Here is a 22,759-nt window from a genome sequence, read left to right as displayed (position 1 = left end):
ATATCAGACACACAATCAATACAAGTGCAATGAAACACTCTTTTTTTAACCGTGCGATGAAATTTTAACATCTGATTCTCTTATAACTAGACCAAGCGATCTTATACTTTTATCCTTCAGTCTTAGATAAATAAGTCTATGCTTATTTGTGATCTTATTTTTATGCCTAATGCACCATTTTATTTCTACAGGCCTAGCGGCCACTTGAAATATTTTACAGAGATAGATAGATAGATAGACAAGCAAAGTTGCACCCAAGTGTCAGTTTTGATGTACTAAAATCAAAGGATCAAGAATACGTTTTAGCAATGATATACAGCCCCTTTGGGCTGTATATCATTGGTTTTAGACAGTGGTTTTTCCTTAGCTTCGCTCTATTGGCAGCGGAAATTTGCGCAGTTGCGACGCTTAAGTTAGTGCGTAATTTTTCCTTATTTTGCGACTTTTAATAAAAGACGCTCAAGTCAGACTACGACCGATTCGACAACTGTTCTTTTTTGCGCAGTTTAACTGGAGTCGCCCAAAAGGTCAAGGAAACCAATGTTCGTTAGAAACTAAGGCGCGCATTGTTGGAGTCGGATAATCGCGCTGAGACGGGAACAAAAAATAAAAACCCTTCTTAAACCCACAAGTTATCAAAATATGTCTGGACAAACCATTACAGAAGACGAAGCGGCACTTTATGATCGACAGATACGGTTATGGGGCCTTGATGCTCAAAAAAGGTATGCTGTGGCAGTTTCGATAAACTTTAGCAGTTATGACATATATTTTATGTTGACATATTATAAATATCTGCTTAATATTAGGACCCGCGAATGCATTGGATATTCTTGAGATTGTGACTGGGAAACATGTAGTGACTCGTCTTGAGAAACCAACGTCGTTTAGTAGCTGCTAACTCTACCGTAAAACTGTTCTATTTAATCACTCAAAAGTAACCTACATGTATGTATTTGGATATGATTTTACCACATTTTGAAAAACAACAGACAGTTTATGAATTACATTGTAGGTGTATGTAGTTTAGGGTTGACAATGGGAGCCATTAGGTAGATAAAATAATAACATACTCATTGAGGTACATGAGAACGGCATTCATCAATCTCATGAATATATAGCCTAAGTAGGAATACACTGTTGAATGCAGTATTTGTTGTACTTTACATTATGGGTACCATGTGAATGCTAACAGGATTCACATCCTAAAATACAAATTTTTCATCATGTTCATGTCACAATGTCATCAAGTCAACCCACCATACACAAGTCAAAACCATCTAGATGACATGGCTGATTATTTTTTATTCTTCCTTAGACAAGTCATGCCACAAAGTTAACAAGAAAATATTAGACAGGCAAAGAAAACCGTACCAAGTTCTAGTATAGCTATGTGAATTTGCTTAGGTATTGCAATTTTTAATTGGCACCAAGAACATTGGGAAAACTATCCAATTCCAAGATTCATGTGTCAGGCCATCCATGATAGTCTAGGGTCTGGTATTTGACGAACCACTCACTAATTGATAAACTCTGTTATTTTACCTCCAACTCTTCACCGAATTTGTCTGTAAAACTGATAGGGGCCAAAGTATTGCTAGTATCTATGACATTCAGTTAACTAGTTTTAAGACAATTAGGCCTAATAGTATTAACAATTACTAGTTTTGACTAAAGAAAAATATCAGGCAGGTAATCTGGAAATTTAGTGTTTATGGTGAACGTTGTGTTTAATTTCTAGTTCACTATATATATATAGCATTTACCAAGAGAACATTTCTAAAACCACCCTTGAATTTCTACAACATAATTTTTGAGCTCGTAATGGCAATCATGACAACATAATTATGACCTTGATGACGGTCTAATAATGACTAACCCGTGATCGTTTATTGCTGTCATTGAACGCAAAATATCGAAAACAGTTTTAAAAGTGATAACATTAAGGTAAGATAGCTGATTTTTGGCGGCTTATTGTTAGGTGTATGTTAGAGTTCCTGGTAATGATGAGTGGCGGCGCAGTAAAAGCAGCAAGTATTGTAGCAATTGTGCTGTATCATATTTCAAAGTCAAAGTATAGATTTCCAATGCTTTATATCGTCATGAATCTTGGATATTATGCTTATACACGCAAATACATACTAGTCTGTATTCGCAAGTTATGCAATGAAACAATGCTTACCTATATAGCAAGCCAGCTTCTTTTGCGTCTACCTCAATAACTAATTTTTATATACTGGTAGAATGTATTTTCTCTGCTACATGTTGAAATCATTGATGCATTAGGCAGTTTTTTAAGTCATGCAAAGATAAAGAGCTTTTGAGTGGTTGTTTTAGATTGTCCATTTTAGTTTCAGTCTATTTCAGTTTCAGTCCATTTCAGTTTCAGTCAATTTCAGTTTCATGCCATTTCAGCTTCAGTTCATTTCAATTTCAGTCCATTTCAGTTTCAGTACATTTCAGTTTCAGTCCATTTCATTTCTCATTGCGCCGAAGGCAAATGTTTTAATGTTCACAAAAGTGTGATTGAACAGCCCTTCTGAACTTTTACTGATAAAATTTGAACCATATTCACAAATAGTACATATTTTTGTAATCCAATTTTTATTATGTCAAAATCTTTTGTTAAATTTTGATGCTTGGTTTTTATCAGAAACATGAAACAAAAATTCACATCCAGTTGTTTGGATGACCTGAACTCCTGTTATCCACTTTTTACTTTTATTTATCCTGTTAATCACAGGTTTACTTGTGATCTCGTACTAGTAGTGAATGCTAGTTAACCATACAGTAAGGCCGTTTTTGGCAGGGTTGTGACACGCGGGATATTTGAACGCTTCCTCGCATAGGCCTAATTCTCAGCTCAGATACGAAATTCTGGTGTCATTTATACTGTTTAGAAAGCACTTGCCATCAACTATCACTGAATGAGATTTCATATGTGTCATGCACTGCATTAACAAATTATGAATCATTAAAGCTAGTGTGACGCGGGGGGGGGGGGGGGACCATAATTTGACATGAAAAACTACTGTTTGATCAATTAGAAAAATCTTCTGAAATTCGGACTGATGACATTATTATTTGACTAGCTCAAAGCTCTATAATTGTCCTTCTATTAGGAATACATACCATTTTGTTTCCAGGCCAAAGTTTTATGATTCTGTAAGGTATGAAAGAAGACTACCACCTGTGACGCGGGGGACTGTGATGCACCGGTTTGAAAATAACATTATGAAAAATGAAGCATTTTTCTACGTTTGGTGGTTAGACCACAAATTGTTACGAGTTGTAACATTGAATATACTTGTGTTAAACCAACCAATAGTTTAAAATTACTATATATTGCATTTATTTTATTTAAACATAAAACACATGTAATTTAAAGTTTGTCAGACTTTCATGCAGTAAACAATTTTTTCTTAAAAACATCATATTCTGCCATTATTATTGCCTCATTTTTAGTACAAAGTATTTCTGTGACCTGGTAGTTGCTGCTGCTACAACAACTGGAAATACTTTAAGAAGAAAATTTCTGTGGGTGGTTCTTATGTCATCTGGGTTTGGCCATGTGAACTGCTTGTGTGCACGGTGTATGTACTTTATAGTGTAGCTACCATTATTAGCTTCCCCTGTGAGAATTTCTCTAATGCTGACTTCAGAGTCGTAGGCCACTGCAACCAGCATTTGTCGTAAGAACTGAGTCAATGTTTGTAAAGTATCTCCTGTGGTTACCTTTCGATTAGGTTCGCTGCTCGGTGTGGATGGAACTGGCTGCCAAGTGGAAGAACACCATTCCATCAGAGTAACATCACCTTCTTCTTTAATTGCTATGTGATGGCAAGATCGAATGCCATGTATTGGAAGTGCAGTGGACCAGCGTTCTTTGCAGATCCTTGCGGTTTTAGTGATCATATTTTCTGAGATATATATAAAATCTACATCTATATACATTGGTTTTACTGATTTGGAAGTTATTATTGATGCAGCTTCTGCAAATGACTTTGCCGAGTTTACGACATACCATCCTCGATATACTCCCATTAGAACCTGTTGTTTAATGCTTCCCCTAACATCATCTACTGCACGTATGCCATGCGATGTCTCACAAAAACTCCAGTCGGCTGACATACCCATTTCTTCCTTATGGCCAATCAAGTTATGAACTGTGAACCAATTTTTGATTTGCGATACGGATCCATCACTTACATAATGAATATGTTGCTAGTTAATATTTTCTGCTTTCAGAAATTTTACAAGTTCTCTATTAAACATGTATACAGCATCCTTAGTGTGTTCTTGGCTATCATTAACTATTGCACAGCATTTTTGGGCTAGGACTCCATTCAGCTTATAATGAGCCATGACAGTGAATACTGTCACCCACTAATTGTGGTGTAGTAGGCGCTTTGATTTCAGTTGTTTGCTTACAGTTAAAGTTCACACTCAAGTCTTTGTGAATGATCGTTGCCCCATTTTTCAAATTCTGTTTGAGGTAACTGATTGATTTGTGTTGACGGTTGGAAGTGTGCATGTGCATATGAATTGAAAGTGATATCAGTGGGTATTTCAGCAGCACAAGCAAGTCAGATGATGGCATCTGACCTTTGAGTTTGTTTAGAAAGCCGTTTTCACCATCTTTCCACTGATAGAAATTCACATGTTCTTTAGCGCGAACGACCAAACTATCGATTGAAACAGCCACAAGAGTCACATTCTCTCTTCACACATGATTCATTTTCAATGTTACGCACAGTTCTTTTCAGTAGCTGGTGAACAGTAGTAGGCATTTCCAAAGAACAGACACTGGCCTGCCGCAGTCCCAGTAGAGCTAACTCCGCATTTTCGCAATATTTGCAAGCACCGACAATTTGATTTTGTCTAGAAACTGGCTTGCAATTTACTTGGCCCAACTCTTTAAATTTACTAGGGCGCACCTTGATATCCGGATATGCCTTATTGAAAATCTCAAAGATGTCAATCACCATGTAGTTCAGCAAGTGTTTCCGAAGCTTGTAGACAGGAAGTGTGGCATGATGTTAACAGCAGTTTGGCAGTCATTAGAATATGTGCCAGTTCAGAAATAGTCTTACAGTAGCTATAAGGGGAAACCTCCTTTCTCTACTGACTGAAAATTCAATGCATGAGTGAAAGAGAATTTTCGTAACCGTACTTTAAAAACACACTTGGTTCAAGGCTTACCTCGTGATTTGCACACTAGGCGTGTGTATCAAAAGGGTAGGGTAATATTGACAAGCTCCATATTCTGAGTTACAATACACCATAAAATATATCGAATTCATTATTTCTCTCAAAGAAACTAGCTTTTTAGACTTGGAATATCTAGCATTACTTTCACATGCCAGGGTAACAAAGGCAGACATCACCATATTATCAAAAATGTCCCACGCGTCACAAATACTTCCATGTACCTATAAAACTAAAACTTGCCATATTGTCAGCAAATTGGTGAGTTTGGCTAAGCTATAGCAGCCCAAAATCGAATTTTAAATAAGAGTTTTTTATCTGATAGCTTAGGAAAAACAGGCTGCAACTGAATGCACTAAAATTGTGACGTGAGGTACAAACTAATTTTTGCTTGCCTGAATTATAAGGAAAAATTTGCGTTTGCTCGGAAAAAACACCTGGGCTAGAAAATCCACCCTTGTATTGACTACTAAATAGAAGAAAAAATTATTTCAGAATGAATTGCATAGTTTGAGAGGATATGATCAATTGTCCCGCGCGTCACACACCATACAGGAAAAACCTACTTGCATGCCCAATATCTTCATGAGAGAAGATTTCATTATGAAAATTTTTGTGTTTCCACATGTCTGAACATGTTTGCTCGCTAATTAACTGAAAATTATGGTTGCAAAAGGCAGAACAAAAAATGCCTTTGTGTGTGAAACCATGCTTGACCTTGCCCCATATTAATGGAGCAAGTGTTATATAATCTTATGTGTGAATACTATAATTTACTGTCAATTTTCACTCATTTGTAAACTTTCACTGAATTTGCTGACTGCGAAAGTGTAATATTAGTTTGAAAAGTGTGAAAACTGTAAATTTATTTTCTGGATCAGCTGATGTTTGAGTATGTATATCTCACAGTCATTGAACCCTCTCTGTTTCACATAACACTTGTTATAGGTTTTTAATAAACATCTAACATTTTAGGATGCGAGCGTCGAATATTCTGGTTATCAGTGCTAATGGATTGACTGGAGAAGTGATGAAGAATATTGTGCTAGCTGGAATCAACTCTCTCACTCTTCTTGACAGTACACTGGTATGATCGATAGCACTATTATTAGCTTCATGTTTACTCCGACAAGTTTCATGATTCGCTTGCTGCTACAAATAAATGTAGTTGTATGATGTGATATTGGAAGATTATATATATATATATATAAATTTCAATGTTCATCTGTCTGCTAGTCCTCAAACTGACGAAGTTTTAGGAATTTAAAATCCGCTGAGCACTGGTTTTGAACATGGAACCTCCAAATCTACAGACAGGCGTTTATCCAATACACTACATTGTCAAACTGGATATATTCTAAAATAAATGGGCACATACTTAGTACACATGCCAATTTTTAATTGCTTCATGTTAAACAATGCAGCTAGCATTATGCGTGAAGCCATACCTGAAAACAAATGCATGCCCATACAAGAAAAAATGCTTATATAATATTCAAGAAGATGTTGCAATCGGTATAGATCTGTAGTAGGCACTGCAGCCGATACAGATTGAATTACACATAAATAAACCTGTGCAATGCCGTGCATTAAGTTGTAGATACAGTCAAACATGGATAACTCGGCCACGGATAGCTCGAAAACATGGTTAATTCGAACGGTTTCTTTGGTCCGTTCCCAGGTAATGATAAATTGCTATAGATAACTCGAATTCAACACTGTTAATTCGAACTGTTTTTTTGCCCAACGGCTACCGAAACGGTTGTTATCGCTTTAGAAAATCACTTTATTCAAAGCCATAGAGGTAAACCTTATCTTTTCGTAATTCATAAGCGTTGTTATTGGTAATAACTTATTACCACCAACGGCAAAATAATTTTGTCAACGACTTTTCTAAAGGTTTGGTCCAATTTGATTTATATTGCTATACGATTAATGGCACGGGCTTGCCGGGTCACGGGCGCAAGGATTTTCGCCACTCACATGCAAAACAAAAACAGCATGTTGTTTTGTATGTGCGTGGCGAAAATCCTTGAGTGCGTGACCCGGCTAGCCCGTGACGAATAGTTTTCCGACGTTGATTCCGTGTTGAATCAACGTCGGAATGTTGAATGTTTAAAACGTCTTAAAATTGTTTTTATTAAACGTATACGTTGTCTTAGCTAAAAAACTATTCATCGTTTGACCTAAACACAGAATACGTGTGTACATTCAATAAGTATCCATTCAAAAAGCGTGAGTAATATACAATGTACCGTTAAACCTCGTAAAACTTTTAATTGAACTGCCTCGGAGTGTTACTCTTAACGAATCCCAGGTAAAGTAAGGGATTTTTCTTTGGTAACTTTTTCTTGAAGTTGCATAAACTTCAAGAAAAATCGGCAAATTTGATCGTGGGTAAAACGCTCAAAAGAAAAAGATGTCTTTTCTTTTGAGCATTTCAACAACGATCAAGTTTTGCCAATGTCAATCTAAAAAAAACGTCCTGGCAATAACATCACCTCAAACAACAAACCAATCTCAAGTGATAGAAAAATCTCTATACTTTTTGATAAAAACGTTTTAAACTTTACATTAGAAGCATTTAATTTGAAACAAGCCATTTGTGCTTTTGATTTATATTATAGTTTGCATATGTACATGTATCTACTAATAAATAAGTAAATACATGGACTTGTGACAGTGCTCTGATAACTTGAATGCTCTGATAATTCGAACACTTTTGCTCGGTCCCGTGAAGTTCGAGTTATCCATGTTTGACTGTATATAATTGGGTATTTTTGTCAACCACCTCTTGCAAAATCTATGATGGAATATTATAGGTAAGCGAGGAACATCTCAGCGCTATGTTTCTTGTCAACAGCAGCCATATTGGACAAAATGTAAGTACATACAGATCTAATTTGTTTTTATCAGTGCGTTATTGTAAGTTCTATGTTCGAGCGTGAATATTAAAACATGTAGGCCTAATGGAGTTCTGTTTGTTTCATTTTTATTTTTTCGGTGAAGCTATTAAAGGTTGACTTACAACAAAATTCACATTACAGTTGTTTGGTATCAAAAGATTCACCATGTCTTACTCTGTTGTGTTGTAGGTGCCCAATATGTGCAAATGTGATTACAAGCTCTTAAAAGCTCAAAAACGAAAAGCCGCCGTAGATTGGAATCTCTTTATTTCTCTGACGTAGCCATAAAATTTGGTTATTGTTGTGTCACGTGATGTTCTCACGTGAATTGAAAGGCCAATAAAAAGCTCAATATAAAACTTATCGTAGCACTAGTTTATGACAAACACTTCGGGTTTTACCGAAGACCCCGTATCAAGTATAGATGCTCGCTACTTTACAGTTTTGTTTCTGTTTGGTCTAATCGACAAGTTGTAATCTGATCATGTGACCCAATACTTCGCAAATAATTTTTGCAGCACTTTTCGATTATCACAATGGACCAACAGGCTCATCATGATTATCAGACAATGATATGTAGTTTATGAACTCCTTCGGGCTAAGGCTAAAAATTAAACGAATGTTTACGGTAAGTTATAAGATATCAGTGCTGAAAGTGACAGCATTATAATGATGATAAAACAGACGGGTAAGAACAATAGACATGGTTTTATTGAATGCGTGAAGTATATTTGTGAAAACATTTCGACGAATAAGGTTGCATGAAAGTGTAAACAGAAACCATCTACCGCAGCTACATCATATTTGAGCCATTTTGGAAAGAGAATCCAAACTACGGCGGTCTCGTGTGGCTGCGATTAACTGTTCGTTTTTGAGCTTTTAAGAGCTTGTAATCACATCAAAGAACTGTATCAAAGAACTGTAATGTGAGTTTTGTTGCAAGTCAACCTTTAAAGGTTAACTGATTGCACAAAATGTTATTGTATTAACTGTAGCAGATAATAATACATATACATATTTGAATAATAATTATGTGTTATTTTAACCAAATCCTAGGTTTTATCAACATTTTCAATTCAGAAAAATGCGCCAGATGATTCTCGTTTCTTAGCAAAATATCAACCCGAAACAGCTGCTATATTCCAAAAGCATATTAAAATCGATCATCTACAAAATGTTCATTCACAATCCTCATTCATCGAAGAAGAACAATATTATGTTATAGAGGCTACGATATGTTGCTAATAGGTTTTAAGGGGAGGGTTTTCAAGAGTAGCTAATTTTTACACATGTAGTTTTCTTAATTCGCATTGTATTTGTGAGAAACTAAGTCTCACTTATGCGCTCAATGTGATATTGATGTAATTCTATCATCACCGCTCGCATTTTAATGCAGGGCGTATACATACGGCTCAAAGTTTTTGATTGGTGGATTATACTTTGACCTTGTACTATAATTATATCCTGTGTTGAGTGACTGAAACATGTAATATGTAGTGTGTCGACAATATTGAAAAATGTATTAGAATGGTGGTCAACAGAAGAACTGTTGTCTCGCATTCATGCATCAGATAATCTTCTTTATAGACATATCACTCGCCTGTGTTTTGTCATGGTCGCAGTTTGGAGGTTACATCGTGGGTGTTTTGTCTTTAAAACTGGTTTTGTATTTTTATGTGAAAAGCAAAATATCACGATTATATTTTTATAAATAAAAGTAATTTTGAATTGCAGTCAATTAGCATTTAACTGTCGCTATTTATTTCTTATGTCTATGTGACAGTGCATTGATTGGTTGTTGGTCATGAATTTAACTTGTGCTGTTTATGTTCTTCCTTATTTTTCAAAACTTTTCAACTTTCAAGTTTTTCAACTTTCCGACTTCTGGTTGTAGCTTGCAGAGGCATCTTTAGATGCAATCCGTCAACTTAATCCTCTTGTAAATGTCAGTGCGGACGTTTCGAATGCAATGGAAAAGCCAGTCGAGTACTTCAAACGGTTTGACATTGTGTGCATGTCGAGTACAAATCTGGATGATATAACTCGGATAGACAGCATCTGCAGTGACAACAGGGTCAAGTTTCTTTGTGGCTCCGTCTTTGGATTCTATGGCTTCATGTTCTCCAATTTGGGCTACCACGAATATGCTGAGTGAGTAGGCAGGTATTTGTACAGGTAACTTGAATAGGTTGAAGTGAGGGACACGAATACATGGAGTGAGTAGGCAGGTTTTTGTACAGGTAACTTGAATAGGTTGAAGTGAGGGACACCAATGCATGGAGTGAGTAGGGAGATATGCATGCATGGTATGATTAAGCGGGTCACATATAGTATTTTTTATACTTTTTCCTTTAATAGCCTCAATTCGGCTGTTGTCAGTCTCTGAAATTCATTTTTATTCAATTATGCTTTTATTGTTATAGGGAGATAAAGGTGGAAAAGAAGGCTGAGTCGGCGGAAGGACCCGGTGAACCGAAGCGAGCAAAGCTCTCCGAGGTCAAGATTGAAACAGAGACGCATACAGTCCGCAGATCTTGTCAGTTTGAGAGGTTCAAGTCTAGTCTCGCAGTCGATTGGTCGAAACTGTCCATGAAACAGCTGAGGAAGGTTTCTCATATATACTTCATCATTAGGTGTAAGTACCTACAGCACAAATTAAAAAATAATATCAGTGATCTAAAATGATTTATGTAAGCTGATGGCAATATTTCAAACACTTTTCAAAATCTGTGTCAATGCGAGTTGTCCTGCCTTTGTCTTGCTATTCATTATTATTATTCATTTAAGATAATATTGAGATGTCATTGTCGCACCTGTAATCACTCATGTGACCATCAAGTGTCTCTGACTCATAGTAACGACAGGAGGGAGAATAATAATCCAATTATGATCTGGTTAAGATTGTTCATTGAGAGAAAAACTCTCCTTGTAATTTATTGGTTCAGCGTTAAATGTTTACTAGTTTAACTCGTGTTGGATATGCTGCAGCGCTCACTCCGCTGAGATAGGAAGGGGCCAATCATGCATACCCAACATGACTGATCTGGTTTTAAAGATGTAATCTCGTCAAACTCTTATAGATTTTAGCAGAAAGTATAGATATTTTTCTATCATTTGAGATTTTGTTTCTTGTTTGGGTGATCCGACTGCCAGGATGTTTCAAGATTAATGTTGCCAAAACGTGATCGCAGTTAAAACTTTCAGAAAAAGACTTCCCCAAAAATGATGTTGATAGCCGCGCTTCTTGTTTTTCCCTCTCGTTATGAGATCAGCTTCTGCGTTCATGTTGCAGTGTTACGCTTTTCTACTTATGTATTTTTTATTTTGTAAAAATTCTTCAATTATTTCAAAATCATCTTTGATGCCTCATATGAAAACAACCAATTTGGCAGTGTCACTAACATCTGTGCTTTCATCAAAAGCCAAGCTACATGATGTGCATCTCTTTATTCGTTCTTTCAAAGTCTCTTCAATGTTATCCGAAAGCTGGTTAATCCTGCGCGCCACAGTAAAACGAGACAAACTGGTTTGTTGCAATAACTGTTTTTTTCAGGACAGGCGAAATCAGTGAATATACCCAAGCAACTTTTTACGAATTCTCCATCACTAAATGGCTTCCCTTTTTCTGCAAGTAATAACTCACAGACTTTGAAAGCGTACTCATTGTTGTTGCAATACAACTTCAAATATAGCTTCATATACATTGTAGATAGTTCAAATGATTTAAAGTGGTTAAAATTTGTTCCATTCTTTTTTCCAAATGCTGTGTGAACTTATGATTACCTAATTCATGTGAGACTGAAAATTTTATCCATTATAAACAGAAAGCTTGATTATTAATAGAGCTGCACAATGATCGCGTAAATTAAACGATTAATGCGATCAATACAAATACACGATTAACTGAGTTGAGCCAATTAATCTTCCAATAAAATGAAACTGGAGTGATGATCATGATGGGTTTTTTTTGTATTGTTTAATATATTGTAAAGGATTTTGCCGGTCTTTACTCAGGCACGACCTAGATTGTAATAAATGTTGCATAAATTGTAAGAGAAGTGAGTACGGTTTTTCGTTTATTTTATTTTGAAAGAATTTTCATTAGTCGTGGAACTGCGACTACTCTGTTCTCCTAGCGAGAGCGCTCCCTATATATACATATATATTTTCCTCGGACCGTATAATGGAACCGGGTAGGAAACCGTACAATAATAAATGATTAATAGAGTCGCTAACACGTTGGCTTAATTAGACCAAATTAACAAAGTATTGGCGATAAGACACATAGTAAAGACAGACACAATATGTAAAATATGTATATATAAAAGTAATTATATGCGAGTAAAACACATAATAAAGACAAACACAATATGCAAAATGTGTGACGGCTCGTATCATTTTCAATACAAACGCGGCATTTCATATAGCGCACAATAGGCTCTCAAAGCGAAACTCGTCCATGCGGCTTAGACTTTTGTGTTTTGAGGTCATGATTTTTCCAATTTCGAATCATATGTCAGGAATCAATTTCTGATGTGTTTGATTAGCTAGTATGCCTTATTAGACTGTTTTGTAGGCTTTAAAGTGGTTGCTAAGGACGATAAAAGTGGCGATATGTCATTTCCGGTTATTCGGTCTACGTATCGTTTTTTTAAAAGTCTTACCGCGATGTCGATGGTGGTGATTTTTGGAAAGAATTTGAGGAGGTAAATGTAGATTATTTAGATTTACAGTGTAGAGAAGAAAGTGATAGTGATTTTGGAAGCAGTGAGATCGATTCAAATCTTCAGGATGATGGGAATACTCAGCCAATTTTACTGATACCAGTCGTAGTTTAGAGACACTTTCTAAAAAGAATGCAGCTGCTCAGCCCTGCTCAGATGATACAAGTACAGCTCTGCCAACAGATGTAGAGCTTCATCTCAGTGATGATGAGTACTTACTGCAAGCAGGTAGGTGTAGTCTAAAAAAAGTATTACATGTATTATTATGAGTATTATTTTATTAGGTATTATTTTACTAGAATTCTCTTGTAGTATTGTTATCTTCTTCCACAGTTTGGTTTAAACGATTAACTAGCACTTTCCATTACCAATCTAACCCAATCTAGGTAAGTCAAAAAAATTTAAAACATTTCTTGTTGCTTGTTACAAAACGTAAATGTTATTTTAGTAAAAAACAAACACATAAAGCCCGAAATATAACAATAATTACTTGACTGTTACAAGGGTCTAAGGCTATAAATGTAGTGTTTTAAGTTTGAACATTGCTGAGTTTTAATCATTAGCAATTGCCAATTGCAAATGCTAATTAAGAATTATAAAAACAATCAAATTTATAATTAAAAATGTACTATTAAAAATTAAAATAGTAAATGTACAATGTACTTGCAAGCCTATAGAAAACAACAAATGTTCTTTTTGTTTATTTCTTAGGTCCACTACTCTGCCAACCCACAGCAACCTGGGCCACTCTATTTCAAAACCCTCGGAGGTGTGCGCTATTTGGAGTAATCTGTGACACCTCCCCTGCACAAGTAAATTATCTGATTGATGAGACTGCTTGTACAACAAAAGGAGTCAACAGCTTCGTATCCAATTTTCATCACTATCTAGAGACCTATGGCCTTGGTGAAGAGAAAGCTTTGTTCCACGCTGACAACTGTTGGTATGCAAGCAACAACCAATGTTTTGAAGTTTCATGTTTGTACTGAAAATGTAGTGATAAAATTATGTACACATATCAAACCCTTTTTAGTGGCCAGAATAAAAACAACGCAGTAATACAGTACATGGCTTGGCGTGTTGCAAACGAGCTGCACAAGGAGATTGAACTGAATTTTCTCGTCGCAGGTCACATGAAGTTCAGCTGTGATTACTGCTTTGGCCTGCTTAAAAGGAAATACAGAACTAACCGAGTTCCTCTCTTTCTGATATAGCTGAGGTATGTCTCTCATTTTGTCAATTAGTGAAATAAGAATTTGCAATTTTTGCTTGCGCTATCTATACACAAACTATCTGAAGGTTCTTGGTTACTTAATCTGAGTTGAAAGTACAACATAGAGAAATTCGATAATGTTGTACAATAAATGTAATACTAATAGACAGTGCGTGCAGTAATCGTTGTTTTGCTGCAGGCAGTGTCCAAGTAAAAAGCATTCCAATAACGTGGAGAGTGAAGATATACATCTTATGTCTGCAGTCAGCCAGGTCAGGGCGGCCTGAAATCATTCCGCCACCTTGTCTGAGTGTTGAACGTCAGCAATATCTTTTCAAAGAAATTAGAGAGTTATGTGATGAGAGCAAAAGAAATCTTGTGTGCCCAGCGCCCATCCAACAGCCATCACAGCTCAACACGTCTGCTGCAATGACTGCAGAATCCAAAAAGACTACTAAAAAGTCTACTAAGGCTAGCTGTATCGCCCTGATACGGAAATGTCAATCATGGACAGTAGCAGCAGTGCTATTAATTTATTTTTTTATTTATATTATTATATTATAATCATGTTATTTTAATTATGTTTTAATCAATTTGAACCTGCTTTAACTTAAACCTAATTTATCTACTAAACAAGTAACATTAATCTCAAATTGTCTCCCCGGGCTCAGAAGCCTTGGATCGTCTACCCTAAAGACGCTAACTCATTCATCTCAGTAAAAGTTCTGTGAGTGCATTGAGTATATATTCTAACACTGATACATTTGCATCAATTTTATGCTCAAAATAATCAATTCAATGTGCAACACATTTTGGTAGTAACTCCTTTACTGTGTAATAATGTGTTCCTTTCCAACGACACAACATGTGACCTTGACCTCACTGTTTTTATGTGTTCGAGTTGATGTAACATCATCGGGACCCATTTCATATCGTTCGCCATGTTCTCTTCCCTATAGATCTCAATATTCATGAAAATATAATGTCTGTAGCGTGCGCTTGCTATGACATTCCAAAACGTCAACAAATAATACTGTTTAAAATTCAATCCATCAACTTTAAAGAACAATTTCTCAGTTTGTGATGACGACCATATTGACCAACACCTTCTTCGATAAAAACCTGTATCTCAGGTTAAGTTGCTTCGATTTCAATTCCGAAAACAGTTTTGAAAAGCTGAGAAATTTCTCTATTACATTGGGCTAAAAAACAATTTTGTGATCTGACCTCGTTTGTATTGAAAATGACACGACCTGTCACATATATATAATAGTAATTATATGCGAGTATATAAAACATCAGAAATAGATTTGTGGCTCAGCGTTTGCCAAAATATAACATTAACATAGCATGTTACTACCGTTTAATTTACTAACAAATAAATATTATGACAAGCAACACTTTCTAACCAATTAGAGACAACCACAATTATTTTGCAGTCAACTATGAGAACACTAAGTGAGTCACTAACATAAAACTTGTTTATACAACGAAAAAAGCGCCATGCCGATCTCGCTGTAAGCGGCTGTGTTGTTAGTTGTTCGAACATGTTTCTAGGTGATCGAGAAAAAAGCGGTTTCAGTATTATTTAATATTTTAATCTAGTTTTTGTTCATAATTAAAAACTTTTTTAGGTAAATTATACATGTATTTTAATTTTTCAAAAAAATCACAATCATATTTCAGCTTTAGAATAATAGTAATATAAGATTGACACTTTATTGGAACATGAGAGCGGAAAATGTCCTCCATACTAACTGACGCATTTTCAGACGTTGGAAGCATAAACAAAAAGTGAAGTGCAATATATGCCAGAATGAATTTGCCTACCACCACAACACATCATTAAAATATCATTTAACTAATTCTCATCATACTGCTTAGAACTCATCACCAGCTGTCGCAGACAATAACTACTGCTGTAACTGACTACTAGCTCTACTGTCCCCTGTGAGCGGCTATCCTTTAAAGCTGGCAATATTGTATGTAGAAAAAGGTCATCTCTTCATTTGGATAATTTGAATAAACTGCTGCCTCAAATTTTTGCTGGCTTAATTATAGACTTTCATGGACTATTTTCATACTCATAATAATTAATACATTGTAACTTATGTACATTGTACATAACATGTTCTCCTGTTAACAATAATTGTCTCAAATTAAATTATTTTATATGTAGCTGTATTATGTGTTTTCGGATATGCAGGTTTTTGCTAGATTAATTGTAAGATTAATCGAACATTAACTGGCTCAGACCAGTTATTAATCGCGAGTAATTTTCATAATCGTTGTGCAGCTCTAATTATTGACTTCAATTTTTGGGGAGCCCTGGGCAGGTCTTTTTTACTAAACGTTTTAACCGTGATCAATTTTGTCGATTTTAATCTTGAAACATCCTGACAGTCAGGTTACCTAAAACAAATGGCATCTCATATGATCGAAAATTTATACTTTCTGATAAAATCTCTTAGAATGTGATGTGGTCTTTTCTTTAACCCTCTATGGAACTATACTATCTTTAGTTACTGTTCCTTCTACCCTGCTGACAGCATCACCTGTTGTTCAACCCGCCAGCTATTTACCAAAGATTTTTTAATCTAACGTTTATTTCACCAAGATAGTTCAATCAGAACTGTGACGATGTCTCCGACTCAAAATCTTTATTTGATTGTCAGGTGATAAGAGATTCTGTAGTTCACTCATCATCCTTTCTGTCCATGTTACAGCTTTACTGGACTTCAGCACTTTGAATGGACACAAACCCTCGATAGAGGATGCTTCTGCAGTACTCGAGCAGTGCCGTGCGACTATGGACTCCTTCCACCTACCCTCTTCACTTCTCACAGACCATTTCACTGTCAGGTAGTGTAGCTCATACTCTTGTTTGGCCGCCGACCTGCTCCCATGCTGGTACAAGTTGGGATCATACTGAGTCTTTGAAAGAGAAATTATGATGCATTTGCTCCCCGTCCCTCAGCCATGATGTTGTGGGAGGCGTAGAGCAAGTCACACGGAGAGGTTACATGTTGATAGAAATTTCAAAAGTTTCATACATGAGATCAAGAATCACAATAATATTTTTTTATAATACTTTTAACAATAACTAGTTTACAAATTTTAATAAACAAAATAGGGAAATTATCAATCACTGTTTGAGCAGGGCAATGATTTGTTTGTTGAAACCCTTGGCTTGTTTTACTGATAAGCTGTTGGTCAGACGACAGTCAAACCTCATCTTGCGTTCACCTCTACATATGGGCTTGCCAACATGTGATGTAAAATTTGAGCAAATATTTGTTTTGGCGTGCTAAGTGGTTTATTATAAACAATGTCTGATTTGTTTTTCGACAATTTAGTTTCGCAAGTAAAAGTAAAAAAGTTGGTCAAAGTTCAAGATAAAACTTTAAAATAATAAATGTTATATTAATAAACTAATTTTATTTATATGTAAGTTAGATTACATAATGTACATAGTTGCATAATGTATCTCTAGTCTCTACCACCAGGGTTAGACAGTGCTGAGTCTGCCCTTCTGTTTGCGTATATCTAATGTGTGGTAATGGTAACCACATTCTTTGCTGATGATCACTTTATTACGGGAATTTTCACACATAATTGCGGTGTTTACATTCAGTTTTGGTACAATTATATACAGTGCATTTAGTTTAATGATATATGCCATTTTATCAAATATTTTGTTGCTTTTTATATGCATAAACCAAAGGATAGAAACTATGTATTTTTATTAAAAAATGGTATCAAAATGACATGCCAAGTGAATATTGGAATAGATTAATCATATATGTCAAAGTTTGATTGTACTCACTTGAATCTAGCTATTACTGTTTAAAAACGCATGTGCAAATGTCTCTTGAACCAGAGGATAGCGAAAGCTAACATTACACTTCATGACAGCCTACCTGTCTGTTGTACTTGCATGTGGTCATCAAGCAACACTAATTATATCATTGCTCTTAAGGAAATTGCTGAGCTGACTTATTTCTGGAAAATAAGATTGATGGGAATTGCATCAACTAAACAGAAGGCAATGATGGGGTTAGAATGACTTACCCATTGTTTTTGTTTGTAATCTGGTTTGCTAATTTGGAGTTGTCTATTCTCAAAACATGCATTTTAGCAAAGCATACAACTCTAGTTTTAGTATGGCACATCCTAGGTGTAATTGCTGTGTTTGTTTTCAGCAATGCCTGCTGTCCAGAGCTAAGCCCTGTATGCGCTATAGTTGGTGGGGTGCTTGCACAGGAAATACTCAAGGTAAGTAAGCTGCAAACAATACATATTATAGTGTAGGTAATACTTGTTGTCCAACAGAGATGCAGATGCTAGTTGATGAGAGTCGCTTCTACTTCATTATCAGTGCTTGTTTCTACTGCTGGCTCGTTGAACATTAAATATTATGTATTTGATTCACTTTGGTACAGCCGCTGTGAGAAGCTGTTCACCAGATTTCAGTAATTATATTTGTAGCAAAGGATTTAAGATGCTGCTCCATAGGTTTGTAGTATTGATATCTGTTAAATAACTAATAGTTAAATTCTATTAGAAATATATGTGAACATGTACACCTTATTCCTTAATGTAACTAATATACTAGATATGTATAAGGTAGGTATTATAGCATAGATAGTCTAACTTTAATATAGGACTGCACTCTATTCCAATATTTGCTCTGTATGCCAAAACCATTGAATCTATCAAATATATCAGTATATATTGAACCATAATTTCTTTTTATATTTTGTTTAATTGTTTTTAAATCTCAAAACGTTTGAGGTTATATTAACATATATTACATATATTTAATATAATTTATGTAAATTTATAATATATGTACATATATTATTACATTAAATATATATTAATGATTTAACATAGTAGTTAATAATAACTAACATTCATTTGTTCTAATAACATATTTACATATATTATTAGAACAAATGCTTAACGTAAAAGTACGCAAGAAGCTGAATTTCATAATCTAAATTATATGTAACAAAAAGATTAACCAAGAAATCACCAGAGACAGATCAATGGATGTTTAGGCAACACAATATGTAAGATCAGTGGTTGAGGACTAATGGAATATACGAAATCACTTGGGCTATAGTTCAAATTAGCCCCGTTTATTAATTTTGTTATTTTTTTTTACCTTTTTAAACATTTCTATCAAATTTTGTTTTTATTGGCAAAGCTGTAACAAGATGGAATTTACTTTGTATGGAAAAAACAATTTGCTCAAATTTTACATTCTATTTGACGAGTTCCTTTATTATCGATATGATTATCAAGTCTAGACTTTATCATGATCACTGTAGCCTATGCATCAACAGTGGAATTCTTTATTGTTCTAGAGTTTTGCTTTCGCGGCTACAAGGAAGGGTATTATATGCTAGGTATTATATGCTAGTATTCTAAGGGAGTTACTAAATGAGTATTGTACGATAGGTGTTATATGATAGGTATTATATGAAAGGTATTTTACGATAGTATACAATGGGTATTACAAGATAATCCCACGACCAAACAGCGAGCGAAGCGATTGATTTGGGAGATTTATGATAAATGCACATGTGCACACAACTCCCGAAAATTATTCATTAATGGCCGTCACACACCCTTGTAATGATATCTCATCAACAAGTGTAACCATTTTTGTGCAGAGTCGTTTAAAAATAATAACGATACAAAACACATATAAACCTATTTAAATATGTTACCAAGTCTTTAAAAGGTTACCGAAAGACCCTAAAACTAACCCATCTGATCGGATTATACATAAATAGACAGATTAATTCGGCCTTAAATCGAAATAAAAAATTTACAAGTCTACTGTACTTAAAATTAAGACCGGCATATGAAACATCGATAAAGCCGTGCGACAGAGAGTAGAAATACTAAGTCGCCAGTATTTTACGAGAAAGACGTGGACATTTCACTAGTCTATAGCATTGTTTAATTGCTAAAGGTTTGTGTAATTAACGTAGACTGTTTGAGGCGTAGACCGATTTACAGGTACGAAAATGTGGTACACAGTTTATAAGCCTACATTTTTTGTCCAATTATCGAAGGTTTTTTAAATTATCTAGAACATTAACCAGATTTCTTTACATCTTATCTAAAAGCTGGGGCCGAACTACAATGCCCCTTTGTGACAATAATATTTCTTTATTTCACTCCAGTTTGCAGAAAACTTCAAGACGCTTGAATGCTAATGCTTGCTTTTTGTTACATACCGCTGTATGTTCAAACAGTTTATCAGCCTAAGTTTTTTGTCCAATTACCGAAGGTTTTTAAATTATCTAGAACATTAACCAGATTTCTTTACATCTTATCTAAAAGCTGGGGCCGAACTACAATGCCCCTTTGTGACAATAATATTTCTTTATTTCACTCCAGTTTGCAGAAAACTGCCAGACACGTGAATGCTAACGCTTGCTTTCTGTTACATATCGCTGTCAAAACCATTCAACATTCACAACACAACCAACTTTCTAACTGTATATTACATGGCAGCTTGCCATTTTACTTTTAATATTGCATTTCAGAGACATAATAAACATATTTCCTTATTGCTGTTGTTAGTTAAATTACGTACAGTAGGTCAACGTTGCAAGCTTTTGGCTCTTACTGGTGTTGCGGCATTGAATATCTCTGGTTTAACCATTCATTCTTTCCTACACTTTGCTAAACCTACTGACACTCAGCAGCTAAATGGCCCTGCTTTGCAAATTCTTCAAGCTAAGTGTCTGCAAATAAACTACATCATAATTGATGAACTTTCAATGATTCGCTGCCGCCTGATAAATGCAATTGATAAACGTTTGCGACAAGCCTTCCCTGAAAAATCTGACCAGTTTTTTGGTGGCTGTTTCATAATCATGTTTGGCGATTTTGGTCAACTACCGCCTGTTTTAGATGCCAGAATGTTTCAGCCCAACGTCAGGAGTGCTGTTTGTTTGCATGGCCACTCAGCTTACCAAACCTTTGATACTGCGTTCTTCTTAGCCCAATGTATGCGTCAAGCAAATGACCTAATCTTCCGTGATCTATTTCTAAGACTCCGTGATGGAGAGTCGACCGAGCAAGACTATGAACTCCTGTCGCGCCGATTTCCTGGCATTGCTGATCATGATCCTGTCTTCGATACTGCTACTCGTCTATTTCCAACATGTCAATTGGTCTACGACTACAACTCAAACAGACTTTCCATACTTGGCAATTCCATCGCTCAGATTAACTCAAAACACGCTGGCCGCAATGCTCACTTGGCATCTTCTAATCTTGCATGCGGTCTTCAACGCACTGTATTTCTATCAGTTGGTTCGCGAGATATGCTTAGAGCAAATCTTTGGGTTGAGAAGGGATTAGTCAATGGTTCAATTAGTACTGTCTTGCGTATTATATACTGTGCAAATCAAGGTCCACCTGCATTACCTGCTTTCGTTGTCTGCATGTTTCCAGATTATACTGGTCCAACATTTTTTCCCGAACACCCCAACAGTTTTTCAGTTATATCTATGGAGCGTACTTGGACTGCTGGCCATGCCACTCTTAGCCGTACAGGCATTCCTCTCGATCTAGCATGGGGTTTGACAATACACAAGTCGATTTCTTACCATGGCTAAAGCTGTCATTGATATAGGTCACCACGAAATGACCGCTGGAATATCGTTTGTTGCTCTCTCTCGAGTTCGAAACATCAATGACTTGTTAACAACTTTGCTAGGGAGCGCATCGCTCGATTAGCTATCAATGACCAAATCTTACTATGTCAAAGAGAAGAGACTAGACTGCGCGACCTTTAACAGATACTGTATACTTATAACAGATATTGCAATATCGACAATTAATCAATTACTCGTTTACCTGGTTTCAGCCAAAAATTACCTCCTTAATAAATTGTTAGTTACACTTTTTGGAGTCGTGCTCCCCCAAATTTATTTTATATTTCAAACAAGCCTCATTTACACCATACTCTGTCAATTCCTGCTGAGAACTACTGTTTTAACAACCAGCAGTACCCTTTCTTTTTTCCTTTATCACTTTGGTCGTGGGCTGTATTTTCTCGTGGGCGGAATTTTTAGTTATTATATGGTAGGTATTATCCGATAGTTATCTCCAAATTGTGCTTGTAAGTGAATGTCGGCTGTAGGAGATCAAATGACTCGATAAATAGATGAAAATTTAGTTGCACCTAGAATCATGGGAACCTTTTAAATCATTGGAATCATAGAAACCTGCTTAGCAGTATGTGTGAATATGTTATTTTATATAATGCATATGGTGCCTACGTATTGTGTCGATTGCAAAGATATAGGTTTCTATGCTTCACACACCGTTTCTATTTTGAATCCGAATGGCATGATGCATTATTTTGGCATGCTGTATGTACATCCCTTTATATACTCCCTGTACACGTTACCATCTTATTACAGGCAGTTTCCCATAAGGATGCTCCACATAACAATCACTTTCTGTTTGACCCCGAAAGTTTGGCTGGTATTGTTGAATGCATACACAGCTCTGCATTTCTGCCGAAGAAGGCATCATCAGAAAAGGTTACTGAGGAACTGCTGCTATAACAACGGAGTCGTGTCTTCTTACCTTCCGAGACTTGTAACAATAATTTGTATAGTAATCTGTGCTAATTCATGTTGTATATATATATAGCTTTTATTTCACCCAGT

At 35.7% G+C, this 22,759-nt stretch overlaps 1 protein-coding gene across 1 annotated transcript; it reads left to right on the top strand.

Moving 5' to 3' along the window:
* Positions 1–572: 572 nt before the first annotated feature.
* Positions 573–22,752, top strand: LOC137399958 (SUMO-activating enzyme subunit 1-like). Its single transcript, XM_068086234.1, has 8 exons — positions 573–725; positions 6,184–6,295; positions 8,031–8,090; positions 10,009–10,265; positions 10,538–10,749; positions 16,778–16,913; positions 18,254–18,326; positions 22,508–22,752. The coding sequence occupies exons 1-8, from the start codon at positions 643–645 to the stop codon at positions 22,652–22,654; spliced, it is 1,080 nt and encodes a 359-aa protein (XP_067942335.1). The 5' UTR covers positions 573–642; the 3' UTR covers positions 22,655–22,752.
* Positions 22,753–22,759: the final 7 nt, after the last annotated feature.

This window comes from Watersipora subatra, chromosome 7 (genome assembly GCF_963576615.1).
Source record: "Watersipora subatra chromosome 7, tzWatSuba1.1, whole genome shotgun sequence".
NCBI lineage: Eukaryota > Metazoa > Bryozoa > Gymnolaemata > Cheilostomatida > Watersiporidae > Watersipora > Watersipora subatra.
The sequence above is the reverse complement of the archived record's forward strand: the minus strand, read 5'-3'. Positions and strand labels throughout refer to the sequence as shown.